The following is a 15,053-nucleotide window of genomic DNA, read 5'->3' on the forward strand; positions in this document are numbered from 1 at the left end:
TCACATAGCCATCACTGTGGGAGTCAGAGCAGGTTGCATTGTGCTTTTCATCATGGCCCTTTAGTTTACAGTGAGATTGTATCTTTGGATGAATGAACTGAAGAACAGATGAGTAAGTGATTGAATGTATGACTTATATAAGTGTGAATAAAGCTTTGGTCGAAACAGTTACGAACTCATCAAATATAATCACTTTCTATGGACACAGCAATGATTTATGTGGCCATTATGGGCCATGCTGTATAAAGGTATAGGTATGAGGTAAAAGGTCAATCATATAGTATATTATTATTATCGCCAAATGCTTTACCCCTCCCCTTTTAAAAAGTAACACGTTTACTGACATTTTAACTGACTTACTTTGTACTTTTATCTGAGAACATTTTTACACAGTGACTTTACTTCTACTGTCGTTAAATGTCTTTTCAGTAACTTTAGTAAGTGACTGTTCACGTCCTGCAGTCAGTGTCTCATCTCGTCTCTGGAGTTTCTATCGCTTGTAGTATTTATTGCTGCTCTGTTTAAACACAGTTAATGTTGCTGTTTTCTTCATTAGAGTGACTAACTACCTGCTGCTCATTTAAACTTACACTATTTCTGCTCCAGTACCCGGAGCTCTCCGTTCCTTTTAGAGACTTTCACTAATTCAACAGTTGTTTACATGCTATTCAGATAAGCTAGTTACTTTAGCTTAGCAGTTAGCACTAGCTTCTCTCGCCCTCTCTCTATTGCTCGTTGCGTCTTGAACCAACAGATGAACTTGTTCATCAGAGTGTGGTGTTGTTGTAACTTCAGTGTAGAGGATTGTGATGTTTATTACATCTTCAGTAAAGTCTGCAATCTTACCTTCGACACACACTTCCGCTCAGGAGCCTGTGACCGTCTGTGTACACAGCAGCCTTCATGCTATTAATAGTGACGTGTAACTAATCAGATGGTGATGTGGGCGGGACACCGCGACACACGTTAGTTGAGTTTACTGTCTGATCTCCGACAAGTTTTTTACAAAACCAAATCGCCCAGATCCTGAAATGGAGAGGACAGAAGAGTCGCCTACTGGCAGCTAGTGAGAAGCGTCGGTACGCAAGTAAAAGTAACGCTACGCACATATAAAGAAGTGCCCGTACTGTGGTGCATTCACATACTGTAAATTAAGTCTATGAAGTGGGATTCACTTTTGCAACGTAGCGCCATAAAAGTCAGGGGAATCCAATCCTTTATTGTAGAAACACTGAACACCATATGCAACATATTCTGGATGAAAACAGATAGCATAACATACACTATTAGCTATCAGTCACTCACTACCAATGTTTTATCAGTTGAATAATCACTTCTTCAATAAAGAATGTCAAATCTATTATCCAGTTGACCTCGTGTATGAAATGTAGCTCTGCAGTATTAAATATGGACGTCAAAATGGCTCGTAAAAAATATTGTGGATCATAATAAAAGCTGAGTCAGTCTTTAAAAATAGAATAGATTATGTGAGTGATGATAGAAATTACTTTTAACATTTCAAAGAATTCCCTCCAGAGATTTTGCATTCATTTCTAAAAGCTACAATATGTGCTTGGATTTGGTTGTGGTCATAACTTTTTCACAAATGTCAGAACTGATTGTGTCACTTTTCCTTCATTCTGTGAGATTGGTTGAAACACATTAAAAGAACTGAACAGGAAGCCTGATCTTTTGTTCTTCCAGTGAAAATAAAATCCACAGATGAAGCAAGTGAAACCGATTTTTCTTTCCCACAATTTTGATCCATATCTCATTCATCACTTTATGTCAAACAACTTGGGCGGCCTTCCCGTAGTATAATTTTGACTGACATGGCGTTCCATTTGCATACACAAATTAATCGCCACCATATGCGTAGAGATTAATGATTTATGTCACAGGGCATGGCTCTCTGGTGTTACAGTCAAGAGGCAAGCAATCGAGCACAAGGATCCTTTTGTGTTGTTCAGAAAAATGTTCAGTGGCTGGCTGCAAGCCATGTGTGTGAGTGACAACTATGTGCCATACCAAAAATATGTCAGGCCCATGTACTGAACCAATCTATAGTGGTTTTATACCTGGCATGCAAACCACATTTCTCCTACTGCTGAGAAGAGTTACATCTGTTGTCTCATTCTTATTAAAATGAAAATGAAGCTTTTGACAGATGGAGACTTGCACAAGTGTCGCTGCTAAACATCTTGTTTTTCACTATGTGCCGCTAAAGTAACGTGTTTGTTTTCAATGCAGAAGTGATGGGCGGTTGTTTTGCTGAATCCAGAGAAGCTTCATGGGCGTAACTTCAGAGCAGTGACAAGATAAATTACCTGGAAGAGGAAGAGGCACAAGAAGCTGCCAGACTGAATGACACTTTCATGTAAATCACGAAGGATGAACTGAGGGCAGCCAGACTGGTCGGATTTGCAAAAAGTGTATTTGATATATTTTCAACATGTGCAAAGTGAATTTGATGCTGGATTCATAGCAATTGTGATGAATAGTAAAATCATATTTTGTTCACCCACCCTAAAAATGGATGAAAATCTTCATAGTTTTCACTCTTTTTACAAAATAAGCAGCTGTTGTCACAGTGATTCTGGGATGGTCTGGAAATGGCTTAGACTGACAGACACGTTGAAGCGTTTTGCAGTTTGTCAGAGTTGAGTGAGGATTCAGCTGGATGCAGGACAAACAACAGCACCAGCCTGTATTTGGGCCACAGCTTCTTAAGGGATTTTAACCTGTTTGATTTTTTCCTTTCCTATGTTAAATATGTAAATAAAAAATCAAACATAATTTGTAAAATAATTCATTCTGCTGGCTTGAGAGGAAAAGTCCTTTATTTTATGGATCAGTTCCCTCATTAAAGCAGCACAGTAAACAGGCACAACGTTGACATGTTCAATCATTGGTTTCCTCCTGGTTGCTGAGTGCTGCTTTGGTTATTGATCAAGGTCTCTCCAAGGTCTTTATGGTGCTTCCTCTGACCTGTAAACAAAACATGTGTGGACCTAAATGAACCTGTATCATACATGTTAGAAACACTTTAATGTCAGGCATACTTGCTTACTTACTTATCTTTTACCAACATGTACTTTCCAAATTGCACATATTCAGTATGCATACTTTGTAATATCAATCGGTAAGAGTAGACATATGCACAGAGTAGCATGTCCACCCTCATACAATCCATCATCTAACAGTGCTTGGCTCAAGTACAATACTGTATTGATGAAGCGCAGCACTGTAGTAGATTTGACCCATGGATCATTAAATAAGCAGATTGCCATAATGGAAACTGAGTCTTCCCCGTCAGCAGATGTTTAGTAAATGCAACACCAACCAAGGTTATGATGAAGGCATCGAGCCAGAGAGCTGTTCAGCAGGAGAGCTCCCTCCCAGTGTTTCTGGACTTCTCTCTACTCCGAGGGAAATCCTCAAGGAGCAAAGAGGCTCTTTTCAAAATGTCACATCCAGCATTCTACACCGAACGAAATGACGACAGGTTTTTGTTGTAATTTATTGTACAGTGACCGTGTTTTGCTTGCAAACATTAACACCACTTGAGATTAGTTTTTCTTTCCTCCTGTCTCGTTTTCAGAGCAGTGTTAACAAATAGAGTCGAGCAGCATCACAAAGGTAACAAGTGAAATCCAATTGAATTCACTTCAGGTTCTGTTGTGAAACACTGGCTGCAGACAAATGCACTGAATAAATGTACGGGACAAGAGTATCGCTGTGTTTTTATGTAACTGATGGGCACAGCACAACACTAACATGCTTCAGTCTCTACGGGCCAACTGGGGCCACACGTACAGTGTTGTCCCACATGGCCTTGGATAAAAGCTCTTTCAAATAAAACGTGCTTTTCTATGAATGATTTGATTTGTGAGATCAACCTCGTGGGTTAAAATCAGTAGTAAAGGATTCAAGATGTGAAGTGGGAGTTAGCTTTAACCCTCTCACTTACCTGAATTGTACAAGATGTTAGCACATTAGTGTTTGTGCAGTATGTTCTTTGGTCCTGTAAAAACTATTTTGTGAGCTTTATAATGTTCTGTGTCTGTTGAGAGCGTGTCAGGCGAGCAGTGTAAATTTCCTCAGTCCTGTACTGAAATATATTTTACTTGAGTATCTCTATTTTAAGCCACTTTATACTTGTAGTACACCATTTCAGAAAGATATATTGTACTTTTTACTCTACTAGATCTATTTGACAGCTACTTATTGTGCAGATTGTGATTTTTAGATGCAAAATATATGATAAACGATAAAACATGATGAAAAGTTCCTGATTAAATAGCCCAAGAGTATGTAAAGTAATTACAGTTGGCTCCAGCTCAACCTGCTCCGCCTGAGTAAATCAATGAATGCAGGAGTACTGCTACTTTGATTCAACTCTATGAAAAATTTTGAGATTGTTGTTAGCGTTTTGATGTATTTCATTACATTATATCATATAGCTGTTCATGTGACTATTATTCCACCCTATAACAATCAAGTAAGGTGACAGGTTTCCTGATTTACAGGTGAGTACAACAGTGCCATAGCAGAACAAAATCTCACTTTCCAGATTTACAGAATCCAATAAAATCACTGCCAGGTTATTTAATGAATGAATGTAAAGCCCTTTGGTGTAAAGCCCAATCTGAGGAGTAGCAGGATTGTCAGTTATAGCTGTGAGCCATACAATCTGAACGGTGAGAACAATTCAGGCATTGAAAAACAACAGTACACCTCTCTACACTGTGGTAATGATGGGTGGTTTTAGAGATTGAGATCGAATGTGCGTGAAGACGGACCCCCTGCGACCCTGAACAGGATAAGCAGATTAGATAATGGCTGGATGGATGGATGTTTCCATTAGAACACAACATGTTATTGTTTTAATCTGGGATTAATTTGAATCACATGATGAAATATGTTTCCTTTCACAACAGACTAGAATCAAAACGTGTGGTTTGTTACAGAGGACATTTTCCATAGTACTTTGAGTGGCATCAAAAAATCTTCAGGGGGCACAAACCTGGCTGTAGCCCTGAGGGGCACCACCAGGGGGCTCTGGTTTCAAAGCCAAATGCAGCCAGGGGCAACTGAATCACTGATGCCACACTTTCCAAATCTCAAACTTCAGCATAAGACCTCAACATCAACAAAACATCAGGATCTCACTGCACATACTGAAGGACCCAACACCCTTAGAGCAAACAGCCTATAGCATGACCTTAAATCTGCAATCAATAATAAGAACTCATCAGATGTAACAACCAAAATAAAAGACTTCAATTTGTTATAAATTCTGAGAAAGTGTGAGTCATTTCTTTCTGAATTCCTGTGTTGGAACATTTCCCACCTACAATGAAAACCACAGACAACTCTTCACAGGACCACACAGGGAAACACTGCTGCTGCTCCTACAGGAGGTTTTACCATATAAATGAAGTCATCTCAAAGGCCTTTTTCCTCAAGGTGCAATAATGAAGTGCAATCTGGATTTAGAAAAGATGTCTGCTCCCCTGTGTTTCATTTCATTTCACCTGGAACAAAACTGGGTGTTTCGCAGACACTGTGAGCGATGTGTCGTGTAATACAGACTGACTGGGAGAGGGCATTTGTTTGTTTGACAGTATCTGTCCTAAAAGGCAAGCAAGTCTAATGGGATTTTGCCATTTGTGAATTCTCTATTGTATACATTTCCATCTCCAGTGGACACAGAGTCCTCCAGGCTGGCACGTCTCTGTATGTTAGCTGTGACCCAAAAGGTCTGCCTTGTTTCTAATTTCCTCTGTTTATTATATTCCTTTGTATCAAAGCCTCCACGTTTCACAAGACCACCGTGGTAGCGGCAATCAAATGTGGACAACGAGACAAAATACCCAGCTTTTACAGACAAAACCTCAAGGGGTGAATGAGTGTGTGAATGTGTGCGCATGTGCATGTGTGTGTGTGTGTGTGTGTGTGTGTGTGTGTGTGTGTGTGTGTGTGTGTGTGTGTGTGTGTGTGAAAGAGAGAGGGATTCCACAGTGTGAAGTGCTGACATCTGCTGCAGGCCCTTGCAGGGATGGAATGTGATACACTCCTTTACACAAAGGACCTTGGCCCTTGCAGCAGGCATAAGAAGACCTCTATATGCCCCTCTCCACTGGGGCAACACACGTATGAAATGACTGTATCAGTGCCCCATGACTTCTTTTCTCAGCCATTTACTTTGATTAAAACCACAAAAAAACCTCCCTTCATACCTTGATGCTGGAGAGATGGCTGCTCTGCACTTTCTTTGAGGTGGTAGTTTCTGAGCTATGTGAAACTGGGGGTAAATTGCTACAGCATTGCATCATGTGTCTAGCTCAATGGGTTCAATATGTCTCCAGCGCTCCTTTGATTGTTGTGTCTGTGCTGCACCAGACTTACCATATAGCAGGGGGATACACTGGTGGATTTTGCCAACAATAGGGTGGGAGGAACCACATGAAACGCAGTTGATGAGCTACAACAGTGTGCCGGGCAAGAAAGGAAATTGGGAACAGGAGGGAATATTGTTCCAAGCGGTGTCTCTGCTTTGATATGACAAATTGAGAAGCCCTTAAACATTTCCTTCCACAAAAACATTTAGGCAGAATGCACAACAGCGTGTTAAAAAGTCTAGTGTGGGTTCACATTAATCTTTCATTTCTGTATTTGGAGAATGAATCCAGGGTTTAAACAATCACTCCATGGTTAAAACAAGCTTACTTAGGCATATTTTCTTATGGAAACTTTCCTTTTGAATCATAAAGGTCCTGATGTGAACATGCATTGTGGACTTCAAGTATATGTTATAAATTTGATGGACCATGATGCACTGGGCAAAGAAAAACATGTAAGCAAGCCACAAAGGCCACAACGTTGTAGCCCAATATTATGAGTCAGAAAAACACAGTGGGAATAATTGGTGTACAAACTGTAGCAAGAGAACTGTGTCGTATATAATTGTCTTCAGGCCCAATTGTCACATCAGCCAAAACTACCTGGAAAAAGTTTTCAGTTCTGTAAAATTCACAGTGATGAACAAAAAAGGACATAAGTGATTTAAATCAGTGGTTCTCAAAGTGAGGTCCAGGGACCCCAAGGGGTCCTTGAGAGGGTTCCTGTGGTTTCCCAGCAAAAAGGGGAATCATTTATTTTTACTATAATTCCATCCTTACGTAACACAATGACAGAATATTTTGGTCATAGCTTTCAAACACTTTCTGTAATAAAACATCTTAAAGCAAAAATCTTATCAGATGCAGGACCGTGGTCTAAACTGTGATGTGAAAAAGTTATAGAAACACTGTTTTAATTAATATGAATTAAAAAAAACAAAAAAACCATCTCTTCTTAGATTTAGTTTTAAAACTCGACTTTTATTGGGAGGGACGAATTCAGCAGCAAGTCTCAGCCACTGTTGCAAAGTTGTTCCATAAATGCAAACTGAGACAGATAACTCGACTTTCATTAGTCATTCATTTGGTGTTAAATATCATTTTCTATTGTGCAGGAAACAGTCTTTAAATTCTTATTATTATTATCATTATTAATTCTATCTCCTTGATAACAGGCTGTACTGAGCTGCTTCACTCTCTGTTATCTGGAGACTTTTCTTGGAAACTACAGGAAACATGTGAAACTGTTTGCAACAAGTGGAGCTGTATTTGCCAATTTGTGAGGCAACTTGGGTGAAACACCTCCTTGGACCAGGCAGCAACTGAATAGTTAACATCCCGGGGAGTTTCCTCGGCTGGGAAGTTGTACTTTATGTATAGCACCTGTTGTGCCGTCAGTTGGCAGTCTCCAAAAACCCAACCCCAGTCGCGCAGCGATATTTTATCTCAGTCTCCACCAAGTTATGACTCAAGACCTCGCCAGACAACAGAGCTCGTCTCGGTTCTGCGAATGATTTCTGGGTACAGACTGTATCAGGTTGCTCTCTCGCTGTCGTTCTCTGTGTGTGAGCTTTTGCTGTAATGCGTAAAGATCTGCGAGGATTTATTCAGACGGAGTCAAGACAGCACCGTGGACGCGCGCTTCAGCAAAAATGCATCTGCGCATTTCAAATGATCTCGTACCATAGATGATGTGCGTGCGTAAGGACGTTTTTACAACTAACTCCAGGATTATAAATACTTAAAAGTCAAACTTTGTCCAACTCAGTATCCAACTTTCCACAGAACCAACAGGTGCGCTCTTGCATTACGCAGCAGCGGCAGGTCAGGAAGCTTTGGAAGAGGATTAGTCTTGATTTAGAAAGTAAAAAAATTTCACTTTCTCCGGGACTGATGATTAAGATTATGTGGATTCTACTCTGCTTTTACCCTCTCCAAATGTGTCCAAAGCAGCACTGGTGCCCTGTAAACGACGCATGTGTGTGGTGATACAAACCATCCCGTCTCCAGCGTTTTGTGATCGCCAACCACCACTCATCCAAATGATCCTTCCATTATTATTCCTTCTTGCATCGCTTCTCCAACAATATGGATCGGAAGCTGAATCAAGTCCTGTCAGCAAATTTCACCTTCCAAGTGTAAAGGAGCAAAACGGTGAGTTTTCAGTGCGTTTTGTTTCATGAACTCTGGAGTTTGTGACACACATCACAAAATGCTCATTCTGACTGTGCTTAAAGCCATTCTTAAAAAAAAAAGAAAAAAAGAAGGAACATCTTGCTTGAGTTTAAACTGCAATGAATGAGAGCGTTTCATTCAGTTCAAACAGCATTATCCAGGATAGGAAGTGCAAAATTACCTTTTACCTTTAAAGTGTAGCTGTGTATGTTTAACGGGGAAAACCCTCTGAAATTTCAGGTCCCCGGGGAGAAGTTTTCCCTGTGATCATAAAAAAAAGGCTCCATTCATGCGGCAGTCACTCCGGGCAGTGTAATTTGGTTACCCTCTGAACTGCACTGAGCTGCACTATCAAATTCAGAAATGCCGTTTTGTCAATGTTTAATGACACGTCCAGGTAAGGCTGAAGTTGATGGTCTGTGTCTATTTCAGTCAGTAATGACCCTCCAGTGATTTCTTTCCATCATGAATTTTTGGCAATCAAGTGGTGGCAGGGAGTGTGTAGTTGGAGGCCATCTTTCAAACCCAGAATCAATTTACTCTTTCCCACTGATTTGTGTCGATTATTTTCTCCCATCCTGCTGAAATTTTGTTTATGCATTGCTCGTTTATTTTTTAACCCTCATAACATTACTATCTTCCCAATTAGCTTTTTATGTAGCCTGCATATAAATCAAGAAGGCAGGGAAGTACAACACTACCAAGCCAGGACATATTACTACAAAAGGAAGACCACAAAGACTGTTTTGCCAAAATGAGTCCATCCTTAATTGGCCTTTGACCATGGGCTTCTGAGGCAAGTGAGATATGAGGTTTGAATATAGATGCATATTCAAGCTCCAGCTGCAGCTAACTCTGCAGTTAAAGAAAACCAAAGAATTGGAGTAGCAAAATGTGTTTTGTATGTTTGGACTGACATATTGTAAGATTTTTAAAGACCAACATGAAGAGAAAACAGACCTCACAGGGAGCAGTTCAAAGTACCAACATGCCAGTACCCTTCAGATGCTGCAGTGGTCAAACTTCATTCATTACTCAGTCTTCTGTAGCCGCTGGGTTTGACTGGCCTTGTGTGAGGACATGCAGCGCTGACTTCACTACAGTAACAGTCAGGGCTGGGAAATCAGAGCCTCCCGCCGGGATCTCCAAGTTTAATCAGGACGGCTGAGAAAGGAAAACAACAGGGAGGAGGAGAGTGGAGGGAGAGGGATGAAGTAGGTGGGTGAGGAGGAGGAGAAGGAGGAGGGGGAGGGGGGGTGTAGGGGGAGAGATGTTAAACTGTCAAAGAACTCTTTAAAACAGCGGTCACACGTTGGCTGAGGGCGAAGCTGGCCAAGCTGTCTGTGACCTTTGACTGGAGTGTCTGAGTGCTCACCGTTCTGGCACGCTTGATTGCTGATGCTCTGTGAGACAATTTGATATCGATCCGGGGGATGAGAGAGAGCCAGACCCGTCTGGCATGTTTAATAGTAGTTGCCTGGAGAGTTACAGTCCCCAGTGATATTAAACTTAGCAATCGGCCGATGATGACTCCATAACATATCAGAAGGGGCTGTCTCCCATTGAGGGCCAGTGCTATGCAGAGCAACTATCTGTCACAATAACTGACTTTGTCTGAAACGTCTCCAGAACGCTAACAGAGTGGGCATGAACTCCCAAAAATAAATTTTGCGTGCTGCGGTCATAAATAATGTGAACATTTCCTTCCTCCGCCACTGAAGATTTTGTTACAATAACATGAATTGCACATGTCATTTTCATGTGTTCACCACATGGCTATAAGGTTTCGTGGTTATTAATAAAAACCAATGCTAAAAATGACATCTGCAGTTGCACCAACAAAAATGCTTTATACAGTTTCAGAATTGAAATAGGATTGAAGGAAAATGCATGTACCCATCCACCATGACCACCACCACAACCTCCGGTTGTGTCCTCAAGTTATTCATCTGTTAGAAAAATCTGCCTCTCACTGTTGTTTCATAGATGATGTAATTTAGCTCATTTTCTCTTGATGATTGGTTAAAGTATCTGTTAGTAAGTTTTGTTATTGCTAAATAGCCAGCATTAGCATTAACAGCTGTTTACTTACCAGTCTAAAAGAAACTTTGTGAGCTCAGCATCAAACTTCATTCCTTTACTCAACAAAAACTGTGTCCAACTGTCTCTATCACATCTTCTACTTTCACTTTCCAATAGTGACTTGCTGTAGACCCCAATCTGCCAGAGCGCATGTTATAACCTCTTGTCTTGTAACCGCAACGATGGGCAAAGTTGTCGTCAAATGACATCTACAACTACAACTATGTTCAGCTGCAGAGACAACATAGAAAACAATAAGCCCTTTAAAGTCCAAAAGGTCATAATTTATATCACTGCTACCTAAAAACCACATTTGTACACAACAAATTAGCACTAGCAAATATGTTTTACAAGAGACGTAATGCTGCCTAGATTACTTTTTGTTTATTAACATAAGTAAACTTTTATATTGAAAGTATCCTTTTATGTTTTGAGAACTCAAAGCATTTTGGTTTGGTCCGAGTTAAAAAGTCAGTGCTGACTCAATAGCATTGACTCTTTCGATATTTAACTAAAACTCCCGTCTCTCTCTCTCTCTCTAAGATTTTCGTTGCCTAAACCTGACAACATGTGTGGTGCAGGGCATGGATCACAGACAGACAGTGTGAAGGTCCTGAGCTTTCTAGCCTATCCATTCTGGCCAGTAAATATAATCCAGAAAGCAATAGGACCATGATTTGTCATAAAACCACAGGATTTGTAGTCTGTGCATTTGATAGAGGTATTTTTTAGAGAAAGTTGAATGCATGTTGTTGCAAGTCTAGGCAAACAGACTCGGGCATATGACAATAAAACTACACGGCCTTGTCTTCGAGCCTATTAAATAACAGCCTAAATGAGCTTGTTTCATTACACTGAGATGGCCTTTGTTCATGCTACAGCGTTTACAATGCCTTTTTCCATTAGGCTGTAATTTGCTGGCAGAGCTGCCAGTTGTATAACACTGCATATCCAACTGAAGATGTAGCTCAGCCTCCCAATCACACAGGTCATCTCAGGGGACGCCTCTTCATATCACTTCTCTGAGTTAAGTGGTCTGGCTTCACTTTCCCGTAGAAGGCCATGTTTTCACCCCCACCTAGCCCACCCATGTGCACAGGCCCAGGTCTTATTAGAAAAATCCGGCTGCAGATATTTGAAGGAGACGTGGATTACCTGCAGATATTCCCACACACCCCCCTACCCCCCGAGCGCCACTAGAGGAAGGTATGCACTGGGCTAGACCTGCCAATGATCACAGAGGCTGCTGTTCCGCTAAAGATTACGAGATTAGGGGGAGAACTGGGGTTATAAGGGTCATAGGCCCAAGGGGGGAACATGTGCAGTTTTTCTACGTATAGCATACATACATGGAGGACTGAAGATACAGGGTTGCATTGTGCATTCATTAGATTATGATGTAGACAAATAAGCAGTTTAGAGCGGGGATTTAAAAACAGGAAAGAGACTGGGTGGCCTCGTTAGGAATCATGCCTGTTCCAGGTGTAATGTGAAGTGTACATCACCCATTCATTCACAGATGACTGAGAACAGTTGTTAATAGCACACTTATAGGGTAGTGAAGTAGGAGGGGTTATTTTGGTCATTGAGGGCTCCGCAAGTAAAAGTCCTATTCATTTTCAGTCAATTTTAGGTGACTGACAGGTGAAGCATTTCTAAGGCTTGTTTTGGCTTGAGGTCTTCCTGTTTGAATGATTGAACATTAGCAACTGGATTAGAAATTATCTGGTTCCTTGATAAAAAGCCAAAGGTAAAAGCCTGTATAGATAAAAGCTTGAAGGTAGGAATCGACTACAACTCTCAAGAAGCGTTCTGGTGAGAACAATCTACAATCACAGTTTAAATTTCTGTTGAGTAATTCACTGATGGCGAGTTGAAGCTAAATATTCTAGTTCACAGACGCCTGATGATACATCCACCAGTTCTCAGCTGAAGCTGATAGGTATTTTAGTATTTAGAGCCATAACATAAACCTATTGTATTATTGAATTACTTTGTCTCTGTTGTAATTAAAAGAAAACTTTGAGTCTGAAAAAAAATGGCCTCACATACAAGGTTAAGTAACATTATGTTGCCTCAAATTATATACCATTTAAGAAGCATCACAATCCCTTTTCTCCTTCTCTGCCAATTGTTACCAAATCTGTCCTGACTAGACCAAACGTATTGGTTTATATTGGTTCAAGCCTCTTGTACTGGCAGCTACAAGTGTGGCCAGCTGGCATTCAAGTTTCCACTATGTTATTTTAAGTGGTTTCCATAGTGCTTAACTCTGTGTTTTAATTTGAAATTACGATACGGCTCTTAAACCGGTGAAACAAAACTAGCTGGTCTTGGAATCTCCATTCATTCTTTAATACAGGTCAGATGTTTCCTGAGCCTGCCTCCCTGGGAAAGCTTGTTTCCACTTAGGAGAAGCTGTGCTTTGATGGATATGCTTGAATGAATGAATGTAGCACTATGCAGTTAATCATTGTAGTGGGCAGTGCAATAGCAGCCGGTATGCTTGGCTGAATTAAAACCATCAAAGAAAATGGATGACTCGAATGTTCAATGAACTCAAAGAGGGCAACAGTTACACTGAGTATATCACTATTGTCAGATGAAAACCACATGTATAAAGAGAGGTTTGTCAGGATGGTTAAGATGATTTCTTATTATCTCAATGGAGTCAATATAGTTTTTCATTTGAACAATAGATTTCTAACGGCTACCATGTGAACATTCAGTGTAAGTAAGAAAAATGAAAATCTGCAGTTAAGTGATTTTTTTCCACGATAGCAGCAGTACAACCCCTCATCCACTGAATACAGGCATGTCTATGTCTCCTGGCAGGAGGAGTTTTTCCCCTCAACATCTCACTCCAGAGTGGGGGGACCCTGGATAACAGTGTCTATGTTTTCCCTGTCAGCACTATTTGAACATGGAGTGCTGTATTTGGCAAGCAAAGCATGCCACCGCCTGCCTGCTGTTTGTCATTTCGGGCAGCAAGAGCACCGTCTCCCACACCACCTCAAACGGCCAAGGGACTTTTCAAGGGATCTGGGTCACAGGTTTACGTTTTGCTGAAGAGAAAATGCTCTCTAAAAACCCAGTCGTCTCAATCAATGTGAGTGAAGTTTACTTGCAGATAACGCCTTTGCAGGTGATGGTTCTAATGAGGTCAAAAAAGTAGTAATGCCTTGGTCTCCAAAAAGTGGATGAGCATGATGCACTAAAACCTGCAATAATAGATTTGTTTGGCCACTTGGGGGCAGCACAACAAGGTGTGCATTCATAGGGACATAATTATAACCCTATAAATTTGATATGGTGAACATGTTAGCAAAGAGTAGTTACACATCCGGCAGCAACATTTGCATTTATTTAGAGTCGTTGCTCACTTGATAGTTTTAAGTTTCCTTTAAACTCTATTTTGGGCTCCGCAATCTTCGGGAAACATTTTGGTATTTGGCTGCTAAATGCTCCACTATGTTACCCAGCTAGTCGCGAACAGGGTCTTTCCACTGTCTGGTGCGAAGCCCTGATAAATACGGTGAATTTATCAGGGCTTTTTCACTGAAACAACCACCTCCAAACAACCACTTTCATACACATAGTCAGGATCCATTATAACTATAATATAGTTATAGACATTCCACCCAGATCAACCATTTCTATTTTTTGATGTCTGTTGTCAGCTTGGACTCACATTAGTTTAAATGGATTTCAATGGTGACAATATGTTATGATGGAAAAAAAATATCACATGTCCAAGAAACACATCCATATGATCCACAGGCTCTGAATTAGATGTGCAGTTTCATGGTATCACATCAGGGGGCGCAACCATGAGATATTCTTGTTTTTTCCTACTCTGTCAAGTAATCATGCAAATACTGAGTGTGGATCTCCAACAATTTAAGGCTAAATCCATACAACCCTATTAAATCTATTTCTATGTGCCTGTGCTCATAGAAATTTAATTAGAATATATAAACTCCTCTGCCCTTTGTAACATACATGCACAGCTATGCTGCAAGATGAAACACAGTTAGGCCTACAGTAAAGGCTGATGGCATCATTTGATCTTTGAGGTTTTTACTGGAAGCAATTGTGAAATGGTGAAAAGTATTGGACAAAAATTCACTGATTGCAAAATCATAAAACGGTGGAAAACTATAAACAAGTAAAAACGAATTGGTACAGTGACAAGAAAACTAGGTCCACAAAAGTATATAGACTGGCTGTCAAGAGTAGTTACATCGTCCCCCATGTAAGGACATACTGTATAGTTAGTAAAGATGTCTGTCAATATTTTCTTGGTCACATATTTGACAAAATGTTAAACTGCTGATGTAGTAGCAACAGAAAGGTCACAGGGTTCAATTATGAAGCAAGTAAGCTTGCAAG

General features: G+C 40.5%; 1 protein-coding gene across 1 annotated transcript in view; it reads left to right on the top strand.

Moving 5' to 3' along the window:
* Positions 1 to 7,720: 7,720 nt before the first annotated feature.
* pdgfc (platelet derived growth factor c) overlaps positions 7,721 to 15,053 on the top strand; it is a 43,414-nt gene continuing 36,081 nt past the window's right edge. The window contains exon 1 of the mRNA XM_056383479.1: positions 7,721 to 8,558. Within this exon, the coding sequence (XP_056239454.1) occupies positions 8,381 to 8,558 (178 nt within the window). The 5' untranslated portion in view covers positions 7,721 to 8,380. The remainder of the gene's footprint in view (positions 8,559 to 15,053) is intronic.

The sequence above is a fragment of the Seriola aureovittata genome, chromosome 8 (genome assembly GCF_021018895.1).
Source record: "Seriola aureovittata isolate HTS-2021-v1 ecotype China chromosome 8, ASM2101889v1, whole genome shotgun sequence".
NCBI classification, from domain to species: domain Eukaryota; kingdom Metazoa; phylum Chordata; class Actinopteri; order Carangiformes; family Carangidae; genus Seriola; species Seriola aureovittata.